General features: G+C 48.5%; 1 protein-coding gene across 1 annotated transcript in view; it reads left to right on the top strand.

The window, feature by feature from the left end:
- MYO15A (myosin XVA) overlaps positions 1-22520 on the top strand; it is a 1716372-nt gene that overhangs the window by 14366 nt on the left and 1679486 nt on the right. The window contains exon 3 of the mRNA XM_086939741.1: positions 9353-9496. Within this exon, the coding sequence (XP_086795867.1) occupies positions 9353-9496 (144 nt within the window). The remainder of the gene's footprint in view (positions 1-9352; positions 9497-22520) is intronic.

Below are 22520 nucleotides of genomic sequence, written 5' to 3'. Positions count from 1 at the left end.
CATGTAAATATGCGAACTGCTGCTGGCTCCAATTTGGGTCGTTGCTTCATGTTGTAGTATTCTAGTGCGCAGATGTAATTCAGTGATGCTCCTGAGTCCAGGACAAACTTCGCCGGATGGTCTCCTATCATGATGTCTAATTTGGGGTATCGTTTCAAACGGTCCGGGTCTGATACCATGCAGATGTATTTGTCGCTGTCTTGTGACACAGGCGTGTGTGGCGAGGAGTCACTGGACGCGGGTCTGCGTGACCGGTATGAGCCTACTGTTTGGTGTCGGAAGCGGTAGGTGCTCGTGGATTGGCCTCGTGATTGGTATGGGCTTGTTGATTGATGACTGGATTTTGAAGAGCTGGATGAGCGTCCTTCTCTCCCCTTTATGGCACGTGCCTGGTGTTGTGTGCCGCGTCGCGAGATCGATGACCTGCGTGTTGACTGCTTGGCCTGACACGCCACCTCAAAGTGATTGTCTCTCCCACAGCGGTGACATCGCTGACCAATTGCTGGGCATTGCCCTGTGTGCGGGTAGTCCTGTCCACACCTATAGCATGCGAGTGCTGATTTGGCAGACTTGTCATGTCGCGAGTCTCGTCGGGAGGATGATTTCCGAGAGGTGTATGTTGGTTTGTTCGATCTGTGTGAGCTGGTCGTGGATCTGGTGGCTTTGTGTGCTTGCATCCAGAGAGCGTGTTCTTTCCGGTCGGGCTAGTGGGTTTCCATCCGTTTAGCATAGTTTTCTGCCTGGTCGTTGATTCTTGTCAGTTCCTCGATTTCTTCCAGGGTGTATTGTTTCTTCAGGAGTCTCCGACGTAGTGATTCAGATTGGCATCCATCAATAATGCGGAGTCGTAGGGCGTCCTCCGTCTTGAAGTTGTCAAACTCGCAATGACGTGCCATCCTTTTGATACGCATGATGAAATCACTCATGCACTCTTCCTTTTCTTGGGTGGCCAGATTGAATGTGTATCGTTCGTAGTCCACGTTACGCTTGTGGAGGAATCGGCACCTTTTACTTCCTCATATGTGGCGGTCTCTGCGTTTGGCAGTTCTTTGATGATTTGTGCTATTTCTTGACCTATTAAGTTTCTTAAGGCTACGAGTTTTTGTTTGGGGTCTTGTACCAAAGACCCAACCATGTAATCCTCCAAGTCTTCGCTCCATTTTTTCCATGCAGGCCCCATGCTGTTGCCTGGCGTCAATGCCAACGGCTGTGGTTGTCGCATGAAGGGCGCCCCCATGGGCGCGTGAGGCAACATGGCTGCAGTGGCCTGGGGCGCTGGGCCCGGCGCTGGGCCTGCTACGACGTTTCCCCCAGAAGTGCTGTTGGGTTCAATGTCGGACATTTGGGAGCTGTGTCTTGGTTTGACTGTATGCGAGGTTTCCCGCTCTTTAGTTGTTGCAGGGGACTTAGTTTTGGCTGAATAGGAGCTTTCCCGCTCTTTCTGCTACAGTTTGTGATTCATATTAGAAACTGACTTTAAGATGGCCGCCGTTTTTAGATCGTGGGTTATCCAATGGCCAGCGCCTGACCTTAAAATGGCCGCCGTGTGGGACGCTGTATCTCGGGGCCTTGGCTGCTCACTACCCACTTGCTTGCACTCCGGCTGGCTGCCACAGTCACACTCTCTTTCTGCTGCAGCTGCGGCGGGACTCACCCCTGCTTTCCGCCACGTTCTTCGCGCCTCCTTGGGTGGACGGGTCTCTCGCGTCCACAGTGGCACTACTCAGTGTCTGGGTTCCTCGCGGTCGTCTGCACGGCGAGGCACACGCTTCTCGTCTGCGCTGCGGTATTCAATTAGGTGGCGCGGGATTTTCTGGCAGGCTGGCTCTCAGCAGTTCCGACGCCGGTCTCTGTTTCGCGCTCTTCCTGCGCTGCCGGTAGGATAACTGCAGACTCGCTGGTCGGGCCGGCTGTAGACGGCTGGGCTGCGTGACTTCATTTATGGGAACACATCGATCCCACCCTCGTCGCCATTGTCACATTCGCCCCATAACAATTAGACACTGGAGTCAGAGCTTCTTGGTGCACGTCTTTCTTTATTCCCTGCCAGCTCTCTACTGGCTTACAGACTACCTCTTGTTCTGGTTCCCGTTTCCTGTCCCGCCCTTTCCTGGTCGCCTGCCCTGTCTCGAGACAGAGGTCAGGCGTAGCGACATGACATCGCTCTGTGTGATGATCGGATTTTTAACAATCCCCATATGTTCAGTAATGTAACATTCACGGCAACACACCACTCTGAAAATTGTTCAAACACTATTGGCTGATCAGATCTCTGAGCTCATTCAAAACGTTCCCATGTCTGCTGGCAGCATTGACCCTCTGGCGTCTTTGCCTTTTATAGGGGAAGCAAGAAAATATAGGAAACTTTTTTTAGGTCTCCTCTGACACATAATTGTAACTAACAGACTATTTTAGCACTAACTCAAAAGTAAAGATTCATCTGTCCCAAATGACACATTTTGAAGAACTGTGTGAAAAACTTAGCACCTGTGACCGACCCTGCCACAATCCTACAATCATTTCAATGTCACCCTTCTTAAAGAAAATCAGATTTCTGCTTTCTATGTGTACGCGTAATTTGAACAGGCTGCGTTGTTCAATTTCGTCAGTTGTCTTTCGGTAGTTTGTTTTCTGTGATTATATATGTTTTTCAAGGCAGCTGCAACAACACTCACCAAAAATCTACATTTCAAACAAGCAATTTCATTTTTCTGTCTTCCCTTAGATATTTTCTTATAGAGTCTAGGCACATTGCAATCTCTGTGCAAATTTGTCAAACCTGATAGCTTGCAAGTCTGCAGATTTGTTTTACTTTGAAAAGCTCCTCAGAGTGTACAGCTGCCTGTAGTTTTGAAGGCGAGGATAGCGTCAACGGCCCTTTATGGCAGAGGGGATCTCTGCATTGCAGCCGCTAGTGCATCATTTGTAATATAATAAGTTCCGGTGTTTCTCAGTCTGCTGACCAGTACTCTGCCCCTCTCACTATTCATGGCCCATCACTTCAACCACCTTTGCTTACATGACAGCTTCCCTCCTCGTTATTTACAGGTAGGACCCTGACAAGGGAGGAGGGTGCCGCCAGGTATCTTTGCCCCGCGCCTTCATAATCGGGATTCTCTCTTGTTAACAATATTTTATTAAATATTAGAAGGGCTGACCTGTTCCTTTGTATTGCAGCAAGTGCAGCCGCAACACTAGATGGCGACAAAAATTGTGCTTTAATTTCCTCAGAGTACATGGGACCTATTCATGTAGGTAATTATTCACATGTATAATTACTTATGGATATTTACAGCTACATCTAGGTGTAACTCTACATTTATACACAAACATATACCTATGTGTGCGGCGACCTCAACCACCTTGGTGGAGATCTCCGTACTGAAAAGATAGGAGAGGCTATACATTTGTGAATATCATTTTGTAGTGAGTGAGTAGTACTACTGTAGTACTACTTTATGCACTACAAAAACAGTCTGCGAATAGGCCCAATATCTTTCTAATTATTAGCTGCTTTTTAGGTCAGAAACCTAAGAGACCCCACAAAAATGTTGGCCCCAGCCCCACTAAATCATCAGACATGGCTGCTTGCAGATGTGTGTGGGAAGGTACAGGCTGCTGTTCTGACATTTCCTACTCCAGGAAAACATGCACTAGGGCACCGTGCAACAAGAGATGTGTGTGTAAATGTGTTGGCATTTATATAGCGCACTGCTACCCGTAGGCGTCCTGGCGCTTCGACTGCTGCGAAACCCTTCCTGGCTTCCCGGAGAGATGGTCCCTTAATGGGTATCTCCAGGGTGCGACCAGGCATCCCCGGCGGTCTGGGGGGCCGTTAGTGAAGATGAGGCAAGCTAATGCCCAGAGTTGCCGAGTGTGACCGCTGATCAGAGTGGGCACCGAGGCGAGAGAATTATCGAGTCCGCTGACCCTGGTCCAGAAACCTGCCGCGCCGGGAATCGAACCCTGGTCCCGGGCCGTCCTCTGCTGGTGATGGTGGTTTGCTGGTGATGGTGGTTTGCATCCCATAGTCCTATGAAAATTGGTCTAATACCCGTAGGCCAGGAGTTCCCAGTGTAGCCTGTCTGTGCATGCATAATTAACAAGCATTTGCAATGCAGTAGGTCTCGCATTAGGAAAGATTGAGCTATTGGTATTGTAAATGACAATTTTGTTATTTATGTGTTGGTTTTGAAAATAGTGAAATTAATAGCTTTGTCATTTACAATGCCAATAGTTTTAACTTTCGCAAATGTGACACCTATAGCATTTGTAATGCAATATGTGTTGTATTTATGTGACTTAGATGTATTGATATTACAAATAACAATGGCTTTTCATTTTTGTAATATTTAATACTTAAATAAAAGTTATTGTAATTTATAACGGCAATAGCTTAAAATTTTGGGAATAACTTTTGTGAAGATTATGTTCAGTGTATTTTATCGTGACGAAAATCCAAGAACAGAAGTGAAATATTAACATCTTTTTGTGACAATTGTAATAAAGCTTGAAACATTGAGAGAACATATTTGAACCAGTTATTGTTCAATGGTTGCGCAGATTGATGCTGTGGTGGCGCTGAGTGATGTTGTGGTGGCGCTGAGCGATGCTGTCGCGTTCAGTGATGCTGTGGTAGTGCATAGTGATGTTGTGGTGCCCCTGAGTGATGCTGTGGTGGTGCTGAGTGACGCTGTGGTGATGCGATAGATAGATAGAGTGAGGGCGATAGATAGATAGAGTGAGGGTGATAGATAGAGGGAGGGCGATAGAGGGAGGGCGATAGATAGATAGAGTGATGGCGATAGATAGATAGAGAGGGCGTTAGATAGATAGAGTGAGGGCGATAGATAGAGTGAGGGCGATAGATAGCGTGAGGGCGATAGATAAATAGAGTGAGGGCGATAGATAGAGGGTGATAGATAGATAGATAGATAGAGTGAGGGCGATAGATAGATAGATAGAGTGAGGGCGATAGATAGATAGATAGAGTGAGGGCGATGGATAGAGTGAGGGCGATAGAGAGATAGATAGATAGAGTGAGGTCGATAGATAGAGTGAGTGATTGTAACTTCAACATTTAATGTAGTCACTTCACTGCCATGTGTGATAAATGTCTAAGTTTTAAAACTTGCAGAATATTTTGCTTTCATGAGAAAAAAGTATTAAGTGAAATGCTTCAAGTATTCTCTGCCACGGTTAGTTATTCTGGTGTAGTTTCCAGTCCTTTGGTGGACTGTTCCATATGGACAATCCTGGTCTGTAGTGGCAACCAGCCTTGGTCCTGCAGTAATAGAAAAATCTAGCAAAAACGTTAGCACATGGCCCCTCAGAAGCCAACAGCAGCAACTGCAAATAGAATGCAGGCATGCTAGGGACTTATCAGTGTGGTGCTGATTGACGTCGAGGGCACAGTGAGCTGTGGGCCTTCATCTGGTATAAATGTTGGACTTGCTGCATCTCAATAAGAAAAACAACAAGACAATAAAGTGATGGCACACTAACACAGTGAATACGTAATAGGGAGTAAATACGCACCTACACTCAAGCAGACTAGTCAACGTGATATATTGCAAGAGGGAGAAAAAGATGGCTTGTAAGACAAATATAGTACAGACAAACGGTGTGTCCCTAATGGAGACGAAAACAGAAGTTGAATGCAATATGTAAAGATAATGTCTGAAAAGAGTAATAAAATGCAGCCATATGGAATGCAAATGGAAGTTTCAAAGAGCACAACGAGGAGGGGAAAGCTGCAACTAAAAAACTGTGTGCCGCTATACTTTCATATTGCAATCATGACAGTCATCCCCAAAAAATGAACGTGTTATTTTGTAACATAACCGGTGCTCATGTAAAGCGCTCCAATACCTTCGGGTCGAGTTAGTGCTATATAAAACTCTAGAGTGCATGTTAAAAGCGGAACACATGAGTAGGAATGAGATAAATATCAATGTAAGAAATGTAATGGCCGATAATACATGTAATCAAAGAACTAACAGTAAAATCACAACAGCCTTAGTGAAACGTCCGAGATAAAACCGCATCACATGCAAGCGTAAGCTCCAAAAGAACTTGAAATGTGGTAACACGAGTGCCATGAGGGCTGACAGTGACATCATGGCAGGCTTAGGGGACAGTCGGAAATAAACCAGAAGCACCTGCAAGCATTGGTCTTGACTGGCGGCTCCACCAGCCCTTGGACGTCCGCCTTTTGGCCTTCCGTCCTTGGTTCCCCCCCGGTACATTCTGTGTCTGTCAAAACCCTGGGAATTAAAATAAGCCAGGACCTTTCCATGCGTCCCCAGATCAGTTCTGTTGTCTCGTCCTGCTTCTTGTCCCTTAGAGTTATTCGTAAGATTCCCCGTTTTTTTCTTTCAAAGCCCTCAAATTCATTATCCAGGCCATGATCATGTCCCGTATGGACTATGGGAACTGTCTGTACGTGGGCATTCCTGCCTATGAACTGCGGCGCCTTCAGTCCATACAGAATCAAGCCGCCCGTCTCATCTACCGGCTTCCCAAGTTCCATCGCACTACTTCCCTGCTTAAGTCACTTCACTGGCTACCCATTCTCCAGAGATCCCTATTTAAGATGGGCTGCATGGTCTTCATGGCCCGTGCTGGCACGGCCCCAGCTTATGTTAACTCCATGATTACCTCCTATGTTCCCAGCCGTAGCCTCCGCTCTTCCACTCAGGCCCTCCTCAGCATCCCTCGGTTTCGGAGGACCAGGGTGGGCGGCATGAGGTTTTCCACTTTGGCCCCCCGTTTCTGGAACACCCTCCCCCTGCTTATTAGGTCCATAACTGTCTATTTGGATTTTCGTAAAGCCCTAAAAACCCACCTCTTCTCTCAAGCCTACCCATCATAGTAACTCTCCGGTGTCTCCCCTCCGCTGTGTCTACCCCCCAGCGCCAGGAAACCGCTTGGTAACAGAGTGCTTAACAAATAACTTCAACTTCAACTTTATAAGCGCTACAGAATTTTGAAATGCCCTAAGGATATCAGTGAAGAAACTGTTTTTATTGAACATTTGTAACTATTTTGCTACAAACAATAAGGAAAAGCCGCCGACTGCAAGACGCATCTATTACCTTAGACCCGTGCTTGTGACGTCCTCCCTCCGATGGCAGAATCAGATTGAACAGCCATGAGCAGGTCACTTATAAAGTGACGAGCAGGGTGAAAATGTAAAAGGGACGGCACAGGGAAACAAATGGAGTGCTTAAGGAATCCGCATTCCACTGAGTGACCTGCGGTGCGGCCGTGTCAGAGACTGCTTATGGAATCCGCATTCCACTGAGTGACCTGCGGTGCAGCCGTGTCAGAGCCTGTTTTGCTAGATGACCTGTTCCCCGGGCGGCGCGGCCTGTGAGAAATGGTGATGGCTAAGAGAACAGACTATTAGAGGTGGCTTATCAAAAGGAAGGTCAGCGTCAAAAGAAAAAAACTGTAATAATAGAAAACGACAGCGTTAACATGTATTTAAAAAAACGACAAAATAATGTTGTGATACTGTCACAAACGGTGCCACATTACACCAAATCATTTGCATGTTTTTGCCAACCCTGACACATAATTTGGTCCTCCCCTGTCGCATAATTAGATTGGCCGTGCCTATATAATAGTAGCCCCAATGCATAACTTGTGTAACCCTCGCCACCACCAAGTGCTCCTCAATATTGTCTCTCGCCACATGATTCGTTCCCCCACCAACTTAAGAATAATTTCCGGTGTCCAGCACTCCTTAAATGAGTTAGTTAGTTTCCCTCTCCCAGAATACAACACAAAGCTTACGATCCAGGATCTCTTCCCGAAACCATATAACACACTGGCAATTTCTCGTTGGTGTCACTCTCGCCACTCCAAAAAAAAAATCTGAGCCTCTCTCTTCCGACCCCTCTGGTCATATTTCTCAATCTAGGCCCCCATCGCGCTGTCTCTCTCACCTCCCGGGCAGCTTGGCACTCCATCCAAAACTGCCTACTGCCGTCGGCTGCCATGTCGCGGAGCCCGGGCCGGCTGCTAAGGGAGCCCCGCTGCTGCCCCCCTTCGTCTGTTCCTCTTCACCCACAGGGCCCAGGCTCCGGCGACGCCATCCTGGATCCGGACACCAGGAAACAAGCCATTGGCTGCCACACTTGGACCAGCCTTCCACAACCAATCCAAACGCTCGATACTGAAAGGTCAAAGCACAGCTCTGACGTCGTGGCTTGGCAGGACAGGTGAAAGGAAGGAGCTGTACCTGACGAAAGCAAAACAACCACAATCGTTCAATCGCCAGAAAAGTCACATAGAAACCCACTCCACCTCATAGTGGGGAGATATTAAGCCTATCGGCGTTACGGCATAGACAGCTAAACCAGCCAGCAAGCCTGAGGGGAAAACAGGTTAGGCAACCAGCAACAGACAAGAACTTGCGAACAACTTCTACTCGCTTCTGAGCTCCCCTAGAGAGGCTTCATCAGCACGTACAGGACAAGTTATAAGTACAGCTAGACCAGCCAAGACATTTTCTGGGCGAGACAAGCCTTGAACAGAGCCGGATAGCGCCTTGGGCGGATAGAAAGTTGGGGCTGCTGCTGTTGAATACAAGCCTTGAACAGAGCCGGATAGCGCCTTGGGCGGATAGAAAGTTGGGGCTGCTGCTGTTGAATACAAGACCTGACGTCACTTCCTCGTTTCAGAGAGGCGAAGCATGGCAGCAATGGAGACAAGCCGCGAGCGTTCACATCCCGAAACCGGAAGTTTGGGAGCGTCACGGCTGTCGCGCTGTGGCTGCAGAAGTCAGGATTGGCGACTGAGCTGCAGAAGTCAGGAGTGGCGACTGAGGCCGCCGATGAGGTGAGTGGGGCTTAGTTGTAGAGGGGGGTGTGTGTGTGCGTGTGTGTGTGCGTGCGTGTATGTGTGCGTGTCTGTGTGTGTGTTCAAGGGGGGGGCTGGCTGCGTGTGTGCCTGTGTGTATGTGTGTGTGCGCATGCGTTAGTGTGGCTGTGTGTGTGTATGTGTGTGTTTGTGTCTCTGTGTGCGTGTGCGCGCAATTGCGAAAGGCTGACTTGCCCTGAATGTGGGACAGGGGATGTGCACGGCGCCGGGATGGACGTGCACGTACAGGCGATGAAATCGCAGAGGGAAAGCGCGTGCCCATCCCCTGTCCACCATTCCCGGCAAGTCGACAACAATAGGTCTTTCGCTGGTGCAGCGGCTTCAGGCTGCTAACACCAGCGAGACCTAAAAAGGCACATGCTCTTAGATTTAAGAGCTGAGCACAATCTCTCTACCCTACCCTCTGTTCTCAGTCACTGTATCTGACCCATATGTTTATTCTAAGCTACTTATTTCCTTTCAGACTCAAAGCAGCATGGTAGGCTCTGCCACCAGAGGCTGCTTGAAGGCGCGTGCAAAAAAGATTTGTACTCCCAATGTGAAGTCTCAACAGATTAATGGTCCTGCCATTCTCAAAAGTGAATGCAGGAAAAATGAAACAACTAAAGTACAGTCCTGCAAAAACTAGAATCAGTTGCAGCAGTAACCAGTGGGCAAATGATGGGGTTCACCAAGCATTTGGCAGATCACTGAATAGCCGAGGTCAGGTTGGAACCATTAGAGTAGATTTTAGGTGCAGATAGGGAACAAAGGTTTTCTCCTTTGGGAGGCATGGTACTTCCACGAGGCACAGGAATTCTTAGGGGACACTGCCATACTGTCTTCATTTTCATTTTTAACCGTGCACTTCTCAAAGAAAGGCCATGCATGCTCAGGTTGACAACTTTTATCAGCCTTTCCCCTGGCTCCTCCAGCGTCTTTTGGATGACTAAGATGTCTTGAAGGTATAGCCAGACCTTGAGAAGTGTCATGTCTCCCACTCTTCTGCCTAAAGATCTGGACTGTCACGTGAGGCATCATTTACTGCTCTAGAACTGTGCCGTTGTTCAAAGTGAAATCTATGCCCTTTATCACGCAACCTCAGAAGGAGAATTTGCTGAGATTTTCTTCAGAAATGTTTTTTGCACATTTTGTTTTTAAATTCTGGCAACATCATAGGTCCATGCTACAAACAGTGCCCCTGCCGTGCAACTGTTTAAACGTGTGCCTTGGCGCAAACAGGCACTGTGCATCAGTTATGTAATATGGGCCCCTGGCTCTCATAAAGTTGGAGAAGTTTAAAAAAGCTTCACAAACTTAGCAAAAGGCCAGATTGACACACCCCGATTTTATACTAACTAGTGACGGGTGCCCTTATCTTTACAGGAGGACACAGGTATATTGAACATCATCCTGCCATATATGACTTTGGCAAAAAACACAACGCAGAAGACCTTGGCGAAGGTCAAAAGGGAATGCAATGAAACAATCCTGTAATATTGATGTGAGTTGCATGTCACAATATAGAGATCAAGAATATCAACCTGAACATATATTGTGTCTGTAATATCCACTACCAACATTTCATAAAAGTATGCAAACATAGGAAAATATAAATGTATTCTTCTGAATTCCAAGCCAACTTATACTGATAATAGGTGAGGAGTCTAGGGATGTGGCTATCATCAGCTGGGCCACCAAGGCTCAGAGGAGGTTGTGTGATGGAACCACACATGTCAGTACCATGCATGCAGGTTCAATGCAGTCTTAACCACACAAGTCTCAACCATGCTTATGCCTTTACGACGCATGCCTTTACAATGAAATATGCATTGTTAAGTCATGCATGGCAAAGACCTTTGTGTGGTTAAAACGTACCCATATACCCAACCCCTGCTCCCCACCCCTAAGCCCTAAAACGCCACCAGGGCAAAAATTTACTCTGAACCTAGCCCCCACTGACCCCCGCCCCGACCCTATCCTGAGCCCTAAAATGCCCCCTGAGCAAAAATCCACCCCTACCCCAGGCCCCCCACCTTGAGCCCTAAAACAGCCCCCTAAGCCCAAAAAATGAACCTGATTCCTGGACCCTGCCCTGTGCCCTAAAATGGACCCCTGACCAAAAAACGACCCCTTCCTCCCCGCTCTGAGACCTAAAATCACACCCCCTCCTGAAACTTCCCCTACCCCTCCGAGCCCTAAAACCTTCCCCTGACCCCCAGTCCTGAAAACTACCCCCTGTCCTTAAAAGTTACCCCCCACCCCCAGCCTCACTTACCTCACTGCGTCCTCTCCCGACCCTTCATCTTCCTGGCCCTGCCCATTCCGGACATATATGCGTGGTTAAGACAAGCACAGATGCGCTTGCGTGGTTTGGGCACGCGTGGCTGAGGCCGTGTTGCTCCGACCGTTTCCCTCAGAGGGGAGAAGAGCTCCATCCAAACCCTGCTCTGGCTTAATTGAGACCTTAGCAAAACCAAAGGGGATGATGGACAGAGTCCAGCAGTTCAGGCTGCACTGTTCCCATGAGGCCCTGGGACAGACTGATTTGCATATGGCCATGTCTGAACTGGGGTGGTGGAGTGAGCTAAAGAATGATGATGGATTAAACCCAGATCAGTTGACTTGGGGTGAGTGTTTGATCTGCTCAAACGCTCCGTTCATCACCCCCTTTGGTATCGCTTTGTTCGCCCTAAGCTGGCAGGGTATGCCCAGACGTGGGTCCCTTGCTCACTTTGCCACTGGATTCATGTTAGCCTGGCTGATGAGGGTTATGAACCCAAAACCGGTCCCAGGATGCTTGTTTCCGGAACAGGGAAGACATGGCGTGGCAGTTCGGACTGGACTGTTCCCATGAGGCACAGGGTCAGACTGATTTGCATATGGCCATGTATGAACTGGGGTGGTGAAGTGAGCTAAAGAATGATGATGGATTAACCCCAGATCAGTTGACCTGGGTGAGTGTTTGATTTGCTCTAAACGCTCTGTCCATCATCACCTTTAGTATTGCTTAATTTAGACCTTGTCCATCCGTTCTGAATGTATTTGAGGGTGCCAGCTTAGGGCTTTGATTTTGTTGCTTTTCCTTGAGGGAAGTTTGGGGAGGTCAGATGCCTTGTTCACAGAGATCAAAGGAGAGAGGGGTGAACGCTACAATAGTAATGTTTTCAGAAGCTCATCGTATAGAGCAGGTTTGACTTCACATGGGCTGATTTATAATCTCTTTTATAATTGGATAACTTCAGCGTCATGTGTCCAGTGACAAAGCAGCTCTGACAAGCACCAAGGAGCCGGAAGCTTTGCCAGCCATAGCCAGACCACATGTGTGCTTCTAGTGATCACTGGTCAGTGTGCACCGGAAAGGGCTAGACAAGTGACTGGCAACTGATGTCCTTAACCAGTCCCAGACCAGACAGGCTTGCTAGCAATCTCATGCGTAATCCATAAAAAGCCACCAGTGAGCTGCCTAAACTGTTCCAGAATTCAGTTCCATACTGGTAGTCTAGCACTACTTATTAGGCCTGGGCAGAATTTCGATTACATAATTGAGTAAGTGGAATAATTCTGATAATTACTCAATTAGTCTTGCTTGCATAATTAAGAGTAATTTGAGGGAAATTCTAATTTGTGAGCACATTTAGCGAGTGTGAGTGCCTGCTAAGTGCTCGCTGTTCATGTTCTACTGCATTTAGCTCTGTTTCTTAATGCAAAATATATCCTTGCATCCATTTTGGACTCAACAATGCATTTTGCACTTAACAATGCGCAAAATGCTAGGATTAAGTTGGGGAAAATCCTACCCCAAGAGCACATATAGCGAGCGCATGCAACTACTCGCTATTTGTGTTCTGTTTCATTTTGTGCTATTTCATACCACAAAATGCATTTTAGCACCAATTTTGTAAACAAGGAGAGTTTTTTTTAACTAAGAAATAGAACTAAACGTATAATTACTCTTCTTGAGCAGTTGTTTATGGTCTCGTTGGAATTCCTACACTCACTCTTACTGCTTATGTGCCAGTTGACCTTTGTGGCAAGTGAGCCACCAAGCCGCTGGCTACTGACAATTTCTCCCTGGTATGTGTACCTCCTAGCAAACCCGGGTCTGGTGGCTTAGTGGACTAATGCATCCACTGCTGGGGCCTGTGTTTGAGCTCATGGTCACAGGTTCAAAGGCGGGTCCAGTCAGCCTTTCATCAATCTGAGGTTGATAAAATGAGTACCATTGAGTTGGGTAACAATAAACATCTGTTATTCAGCGCCTTGAGACCCATGGGTAATAAGTGTGCTTTACAAATACACGTTATGTTTATGTTATAGCCGAATAGAAGATTTCATTGAAGCAGAGCGTCTGTACCATCCTCCTGCTGCTAGCTGTGCATCACAGTTGTCAAATAAGTAGAGACCGGTGGCGAGAGATCATTGGAGTGTGTTAAACCTGTCAGCAGCGTTGCCTTTGTCAAGTCTCATCATATCATTATTTAATGATCGTCTTCCCTTGCAGCCTCGCTGCTGCACAGGTATGGGGCAGAGGAAAGCAGCATGTCCACGGATTTATACTCTGTGTGTGCTCCTGTGCATTCTTTCTGAATATTTTATGAAGCACACACTGCAACATGAAGTGCATGTAGGCAGTTCTAAAGTGAAAAAAAGCTAATTTTCCTAGATCGCTTTTGTTTGTGAATATTGTACTTAGAGATTTAGTTGCAAGTCTCCGATTGCTAGCAATCAAATTAGTTACTAGACCACAGTCCTCAAAATCCTTCCCCCCTTGAAGTCAAAATGCTGAACAAATTGTCTAGATCTTGTATTAATATAAAGGGCATAGCTTTTTTCTGCATCTTTCTGCGGACTTTATGAAACTAAGATTTGGCCAGTGTTCCAACCACAGAGGCAGTCTGTCACCAAGAATTGAGCTTGTTTGTATTCCACCATCCTTACACTGGCATGTGACTGTCCTTCAAGATCTAGGTCTGAATGCTTCACAGAAATTGTGGACCAGAGAATTTGACAGGGTTCGCAAAGCTCGTCTCATAGCCAGTAGTTTCATTTTTGCTCTTCTCTGCTTTGTTATGGTAAAACTGAAGTCACAGTATGTACTTAGATGGTATTCAGGCATGTAGCTGCGAATTTCCTCTAATAAAACTCTATCTTAACTGCTATGTTAGTTTATGTGCCTATTAAAGGCATAATATTGGCAAACATAAAACCTCAGATTGAACTTTGACTTCTGTTGACTGTGAAAATGTGTATTGTAGTGTATTTGATACCAATGTTCACAGCACCTTCCTTGTATTTGTCCTTGACAGCTTGCCCATTTCTACAACTGGATAGCAGAGTAACTCAGAAAGTCTTTAACCCCTTCGATGCTGATGACGAGCTCAGCTCGTCATCACCCACGGGGGTCGTGTGCTGATGACGAGCTGAGCTCGTCATGGTGCCACTAAAATGGCATTTTCCAGCACTGGGGGGGAAAACGCCTAGCATCCAAGTGGTTAAAGTAAATAAGTAAATTTATTTTATTTAGACAATTGTCCATAAAACATTCTAAAACTCAAATGAGAATTAAGATCATAAAAAACGTCTCATCTTAACTACCAAACACCTCCAACACACTACAGTTTATCATTAAAACTCTGTTTAACAGACCGTAAAAACTGAGCAATTCCAACAGCTACATCTAAGTAACGCATTTCTGTCAACAGCTTCACAGTTTCCCTCCTATGGAAACTTGATTCTATTTACAAGATAAAAGACCTAGTCCATCAGTATATGCAGCAGGGAACATTTAACTTTCAGGGGGCAGGGACAGAGACCACAGTTATTCTGGACTCTGGTCCAGTTTAGGTGGGATGAAAACATTGGATTGCAACCCACCCTGACCCACAATATTTCATTTTGCAACCCTGAGTCTGGTAGCTACGATAAATAAGGAAAAACAGTGTCCTGACCCAGTGTAGGGATTGAGAAACTGATAGATGGTTTGTTGCACAGATAAGATAGGCCATTCAATTTGGACACCAAAGCAACAGATTCTTTCAACGCATGCTTGCCTGGGAAGGGGGACCAAGATGTATTTGTACCACTATCTAAATGGAGGTTCCTAAGAGTAATTAATCTATTTCTTACAGCCTTTGCCCAAATTCTTTTAATGCATTGAATCTCTTCCCAGCACAATTTGGAAAATTTAGACACCCCATCGTCCTCCACAAATGTATTGAAATATCTTAGAGCCTGAGTAAAGGCCAACAGGCCCCAAGAGACCAGATTGCACTCTCTCCTTATGGTCTGACCCATAGTTTCCTGGGGGAGGGAAAGAAGCCTTATAAGCACTGCCCCCTCTAATCTGTCCCATTCATATGCCAGGTCAAGCGAAAAAACCTCTTGCCCGTGTAGACCCAGTGGAGGTGTGTTCCCCTCATAGGCTCTTAGTAATGGAAGATGAGAAGGTCCCCTAAATCTGCTATTAAAACTTGATAAAAAGCTGGCCTACAATAAGGCTTTCTGCTTGATGACATCTCAATGCATAACCCAGTTCAAGTTTCTCTTGAAGGTTAATACCAAATATTTATATTGGTCGACTTGCTCCACCTCCTCTAAATCTGAATACTAAGTACATTTAAAAAAAACAAAAAACTTTATTTTCAGTTTTATATTGTTACAGTCATACAACACCCCCCCCAATTGGCATCAGAACAGCACGTATACACATCGACTGACTCATTAAGGTACTTTTGCTGACTTGAGGCTTCACCGAGATACACAAACTCTCAAAAGGCATAGCAGAATAACATACATATAAACAAACATCATTGTGAGTACATAACCAGACCCTACACTATACAGTCTATTAGCGATAACTTAGGCGACCCCCCCGGTCTCCTCCTCCGATCCCGATCCCTGCGGCGAGAATAGCTCGCCACTCGTCCCTTCTGAATCACTTTGGGAAGTGTGTCCCCGTACTCCCAATCCTGTAGCACACATGGCTCGCCAGGCCAGTAGGTCTTCTTGTAATTTCTCATCCCTCCTGCAGCTCTTCATATGTGTTTCTTCTGCTAGGGACCATTCTCGCACATCCCTGATCCACGTGGGTATCTCTGGGGCCTTCTGTCCCATCCAAGTAATAGCCACGGTGCGTCTGGCCAGCACCAACATCAATTGCATCAATCTATAGGACAACTTTCGTTTCTTTGGTCTAGGGACCAGCGCCAGCAGGCAGTGCACCGGTGTCAGTGTGATACGGAGTCCCGTAGTGGCAGATATGTGCTCTACAGCGTTTGCCCAAAACCTCCGGATTAACGGGCATTCCCAAGCCAAATGCAAGAACCCGGCCCCTTTTGCGCCACATCTGGGAAAATTATCTCCCCTCTCTGGGAAATAACCCTTCAATAAAATCGGAGAGAGGTAGGTGCGGTGCAGGAAATTAAAATGTATGAACTTAAAGCGTGCGTTACAAGACACCTTCTGAGTTGGGGCCCCTATTCGGTTACGCTGCCCCTGGTCCAGTGGTGTACCTAAGTCCGCTTCTCAGGCCGCCCACGCCGGTCGCACCGGCGGGGCCGTGTTCAGACGCATGGCTGCATATAGTAGGGAAATAAGTCTGCGTCCTTTGCCACAGGACAGAATAATTTTCAAGGTGTGAGTCATTGGGGACGCCTCTGGATACTGAGCCCAAAGCGACCTCACTACATCGCGCAGCCCCTGATAATGCAGGTACTGCCCTCTTCGAAGACCGAAGGCCTCTTCCACTTGTTCATAGGATAGACAGGTCTCGGTGGGGTATAGGTCAGCCAGGGATTCACAGCCCCCCTCTCGCCAGGCCCGGAAGGACATATGTTGTTCCATTGTCACCATGGGCGCCAGGATCCAGTTCGGCAGGTCCCTGTGGAAGGGCGCTGTGCGCAACATTCTTTCTATGAATCAGTGCCAAACGCTCGCCATGTGCCTCACGGCGTAGGGCAAAGTCTCACTTGCCCCCTGCCCTGCATCAAAGCCACCAGTAGATCCTGCACCGCTGCTCTACCCGCCAATAGTTGCATCTCCCAAACGTCTGCATCCGCAAACCACCTGGCAGCCGGTAGCAGCTGCACAGCATAATAATATAAATCAAAGCGCAGGGCCTCTTGGCCTCCTTCCTCATAGGAGCGTACCACTGTATGAAGGACCACTCTACTACGCCGGTACGCCCAGAGTAGGGACGTAAGCAGCATGTTCAGGGTCCTAAAGACCCTAGGGGGAAGAGGACATAGCGTGTTCTGAAGGATATAAAGTGTCCTAGGCAGTATCACCATCTTAGCGACGGCCAGCCGACCCATGAGAGATAACGGAGGGTGTTCCAGAAGGACACAGAGTGCTGCAGGGACAGCACCCTGTCAGTATTGCAGGCCAGTGATTGCGCTTCCGTTGAGGCCACATGAATACCCAAATAGCTACAGCTATCTCTTTCCCATCACAGCCCGAGCTCCGGCAAGTCCTCCCGGGGTCCCAACTCAATCCCCGACAATGGATAAATCAGGGATTTGTGCCTATTGAGTCTCAGTCCCGACGCATCGCCGAACCTATCCAGCTGATGGAGCAACACTGGAAGCGCCTCTCTCGGGGCCCTCAGATAAAACAAAGCGGTACAAAAGGGGGTGGTGATGGACAGTTCAGGCTGGACTGTTCCCATGAGGCACAGGGTCAGACTGGTTTGCATATGGCCATGTCTGAACTGGGGTGGCAGAGTGGGCCAAAGAACGGTGATGGATTAAACCCAGATCTGTTGACTGGGTGTGAGTGTTTGATTGGTTCAGATGCTCCTTCCATCACCACCCCTTTTGTACCACTCAGATAAAACAAGGCATCATCGGCATATAGGGAGATAATATTACAAGTGTCTCCCACTCGTATGCCCCACTGCAACAACTCAGAACGGATCAGAATGGCAAAAGGCTCTATAGCCAGGGCGAAGAGTAGTGGTGAGAGGGAACACCCCTGTCGTGTACCCCGTCCAATTGCCACCCCTCCGAACGCGCCGTTCCCAGTCGTACCCTAGCCCGGGGGGATTTATATAGGATACGGACCCAACGGGAAAATTTTGGGCCCAAACCCATCACTCGGAGGACTTCTTGCAAGTAACCCCAGTCCACCATATCGAACTCCTTGGCGAGGTCAACGGATACCAGTACAGTCTGTTCTACTGACCCCTTGACCTTGTGTGTGATGTGATTTAAGCGCCGTAGGTTCATGGCAGTGTTACGTCCAGGAACAAAGCCGCATTGGTCCGGCTGGACCAAATGTGCCATATGCGGTGCCAGACGGGTGGTCAAAATTTTCACATTTGTATTGATCATAGTGATCGGGCGATACGCGGAAGGGTCGAGTTTGTCCCCCCCTGGTTTAAGGATCATGCAAATCTCCCCACTTGATATGCTCTGCGGGAGATACCTGTTCTTAAATGCCTCGGCAAAGACCTGTAAGAGGAGACGCGACAATATGTCGCCGAACTCGTGATAAAACTCCGGTGGGAATCCATCACTCCCCGGTGACTTCGCGCGTGGCAGGCGGGCCAGAGCTGCCCGCACCTCAACCAACGTTAGTGCCAAATCTAGTTCCTCCTGGTCCACTGTGGAGAGGGATGGCATGGTCAGTCCCTGCAGATAAGGGAGATAAGAAGCTGCGGATATGTCTGGGTCTGCAGTGTATACCTGTTGGAGGTGGGATCTGAGGGCCTCGAGGATGGCACGCTCCGAATGTACCACGTCTCCATTTGAGTCTCGGAGAGCTACTATACGTTCCGGGGTCTGCTCGTCTGCTCTTTCCGAAAAATCCAAGCCAAAAGCCGCCCAACTTGCCCCCTTCCCTATGGAGACGCTGCCTATATTGGCCCAGAGTATACTTGTCAAGTCGGTCCAGAATATCATAGACCCTCACACGGGCCGATTGTTCCTCCTCCCTCTGCAGGTCGTTGGGAGACACCGTGGCTTGGACATTTAAAAGGGCTTCCTCTGCCGCCTGTAGATCCTGCAGAAGCTGCTTCCGGACTCAATACGTGAGTCCCATGCAGGCTCCTTTCACCACTGCCTTTAGGGCCTCCCATTTGGTGGCCAGCGATACGCCCTCCTCCTCCCAATTAAGGTCCACATAGTCTTCGAGAGCCGTCTCCACATGTGCCCTTCCCACTTGGACACGGAGGATAACCACCAGAAGTCTCCAAGTCCGAGGGCGGGAAACCGGGGTTCCCCAATATACCAGGCATGCCACCGGGGAATGATCGGATAAAAAGCGCGCCTGATGTGTCACCACTATGCACATATTAATCTCAGCATTTGCAACTAAAACCCTATCGAGGCGACTATACGTGTTGTTAGTACGGAAAAAACAGGTGTAAGCTTGCTGTGTCGGGTTCGTCTGACGCCAAACATCCACTGCCCCTATATTCTCCATAACCTCCTGAAGCTCGGCAGTCATACGGGGCTGCGTGCCCTCCCGTGGCAGTGACCTATCTAGGACTGGGTCAAGAACACAATTGAAATACCCCATCCAAAGGATTGGAGCCCCCAAATCGTAAATCAGGACGTCCTGAAGAGCTCGAAAAAAGCCAGGATCAGCCACGTTAGGTGCATATGTATTCAAAGGACAATGTTCATACCATCTAATTTTGCCCTGAGAAGCAGGTATCTGCCATGAATGTCCGCTTCCACATTTTGGACTGCGAATGGGACCCCAGGCGCCACCCAAATCAACACCCCTCTAGCATATGTGGAATAGGAGGAGTGGAATACCTGACCCCGCCACTTTTTACCCAACTTTTGTGCCCCCTCGTCTGTAAGATGAGACTCCTGGAGGCATGCAATTGAGACCCCGTGCCTACGAAGCAAAGAAAGGACTCTATATCTTTTAATGCATGTGCCTAGTCCTCTCACATTCCAGCTCATAAACTTGTACCCCATGTTTGATGTTGTATCCTTCTGCCCCACAGAACGCTACCCTCGGTGTCCCTCCAACCCCGTGCCTGAAGTGTAATACATGCGATGCCTAAAAAATTCCCCTTCAACAACCCCTACCCGACCCTCCCCCCACCCGCGAGCAATATACTAGCAACAACACAACCAGTCGATATGCCCTTCCGATGCTGGTGCCAGGACGTGCACAGCCACCCCATCCGCGCAAACCTGGCTTAACCTCCCAACAGAGAAAAAGAAACAAATCTCCCCCCCCCACCCACCCAGCTTCCAGCAAGGCCACTATCAGTTCATGAATGCAGGACTCGGGCCATTACAGTGAAGGATTCCATCTTGTGTCCAACCCTTCGCTCTATAACAAGCCACCCCGACCCCTTAAACATTAGACTGAGTATAGTCTCCCTTTAGGTAGTGGCCCCCTCACGGCCGGTCAGAAGGCCCGAAATCCAGCAATCCATCTAGGACCACATCTGCTCCTCATGAGAGGGCCTCCAATGGCGGACCCTGAGCCCCCGTCGTCTCTGGAATCGTAGCACTAGTAGGCGAAATAATATCTGTGGTGGGCTGCAGCGTATCTGGAACCAGTACCTCTCCCGGCGGGGGAGTCCTTGACGTCATCAGCAAGACGTAGTTATCAAGAAGGGGAGAGGATGATCAAATAGATCCGAAGGGCACTCGTTACCACTCAAGAAAGTGGAAGGTCCAGTTTCAGCCTGTGCCCCCACCAAGTCAATGTTAACAAAAAGGGTAGCTGAACTGTTCCTGATAGAGAAAAAGGTGTGTGTTTAGGCGTGACCATGGGTGTAGATGTGACACCCTTGGGCATCCATTTTGTTGGAAATATTTGCCTCACACACCCGAATGGGTGTCATGCTTCATCATCGGCGCTGCTCCTCGTCGGGGAGGCGGTGCAATCCCCGACGGGCTCACCTCCAAGAGGGGCTCTTTAACGGAGATCTTTTCTTCCAACAGCCTTATGGTGAAGTGTGGGTATGTGGGCAATGGAGTAAGGGAAAAGGTGATTTAAAATGTAGTAGGGGGTACCGAAAAGTGTTACTTTATTCTGGGGGTCTCCCTCTACAGTTAAAAACGTGAAACCAACTTCCTAAGTACCACTGAGTTAAGTGTGGTGGGACTCGGTGAAATTGGATATTGACATGGTCAACATGTTTCTCGCACTAGGAATTTTCAGCGATCACCATTCGGGTGTGTGAGGCAAATATTTCCAACAAAATGAATGCCCAAGGGTGTCACATCTACACCCATGGTCACGCCTAAACACACACCTTTTTCTCTATCAGGAACAGTTCAGCTACCCTTTTTGTTAACATTGTCATCAGCAAGACCTCAGACCCCGTCAGATCCAAGCGGAGGGCACCATCCTCGCCCACCGTGAATCGGTGTCCCTCCTCTTGCTCAGCTGTGTCCGAACGATGTCGTCTCCTGCCCATGTGTCTCCTCTGCGGTCGTGTCCCCCATGTACTTCGGGTCCCTCCCCTCTCTCCTGGAGGAAGGGCATCCCCCCTGATCTCAAGCCACTTCCAGACCTTCCCCGGGGCCTCGAAAAAGTCTGCTTTCGCCTGGGAAATGACCTTAAGCTTAGCCGGGTAGAGCAACATATACTGTAGATTTAACTCCCGAGGCTTCTGTTTAACTGTCAGGAAGGACTTCCGCTGTTCTTGGACCAGTTGGGTGCAATCCGGATAGATGGAGACCTTTGCATTCTCATACGTTTAATTCGCAGTTTCCCTCGCCGCTCTAAGGATGCAGTCCCTGTCGCAATAGTTAAGGATCTTGGCAATGAGGGCCCATGGTGGAGCCCTGGGTCTCGGCGGCACCAATGCTCTATGGGCCCGTTCAATCACAAAGACTTCTTAGAAACCCATAGGGCACAGCGTAGTACGAATCCAGTGTTTATAGGAAGCGTTCTGCGTCGCCTGCCTCCGCACGTTCCGGAACTCCAAGGACCCTGATGTTACTGCGGCTTTCTCTCCCTTCCGCGTCCTCCGCTCCAGTGCCCCCGTCGTGGCAGTAAGGTGTGAGACTGTCTGTTTGAGGGACGCCACCTCTCCTTGCAACTGGACAATATTCCCCACCGCATCCGACACCTCGTTGCCCACTTTCCGCAGGTCTGTCCGTAATAAATTCACATCAATGGATACCGTTTCAATTTGGCGCTCCAGGACAAAATGAGAACCCTGGAACGCCTTTAACAACTCCGCTCAGGAGGGCTCGCCGGTAGTCGCATCCCCATCGTCCTGCCCCGACTGGCGCATGATCCTCTGCGAGGGGAGCCTCTGGGTAGTATATTGAGTCATAGTGTTTGGCTGTGAGGCCCGGGGTGTTTTATCTTTACGCTTTCCAGACATCGAACGGAGTCACTCCAGGACCCCTAGTTGGCAATCGCCCAGTAGACCCACGCCAAGGCCTGCGTGGATGAAGGTGACGTACAATCTACTCTCCAGACACTGACCCACTCCCAGTCCACAGCAACTCACCACAGCATTTCTCTCAGACTACATGAGCCCATCCTGGCGAGCACCTCATGCCGGAGCCCAATAAACATGCCACGTCCGGGGCCAGGTCCAGCGCACTCACGGAGGTCCCACAGGCGGGCAGGAGCCGTGGCCACTACCCAGGCCAGGCACGCCAGGGCGGTCGACCAATGTCAGGGCCACCGACTTTTCCCCGCAACACCCACCAGCCTGG

The sequence above is a fragment of the Lissotriton vulgaris genome, chromosome 10 (assembly GCF_964263255.1).
Source record: "Lissotriton vulgaris chromosome 10, aLisVul1.2, whole genome shotgun sequence".
In the NCBI taxonomy this organism is placed as follows: domain Eukaryota; kingdom Metazoa; phylum Chordata; class Amphibia; order Caudata; family Salamandridae; genus Lissotriton; species Lissotriton vulgaris.
This window is presented reverse-complemented; position numbering and strand designations above follow the sequence as displayed.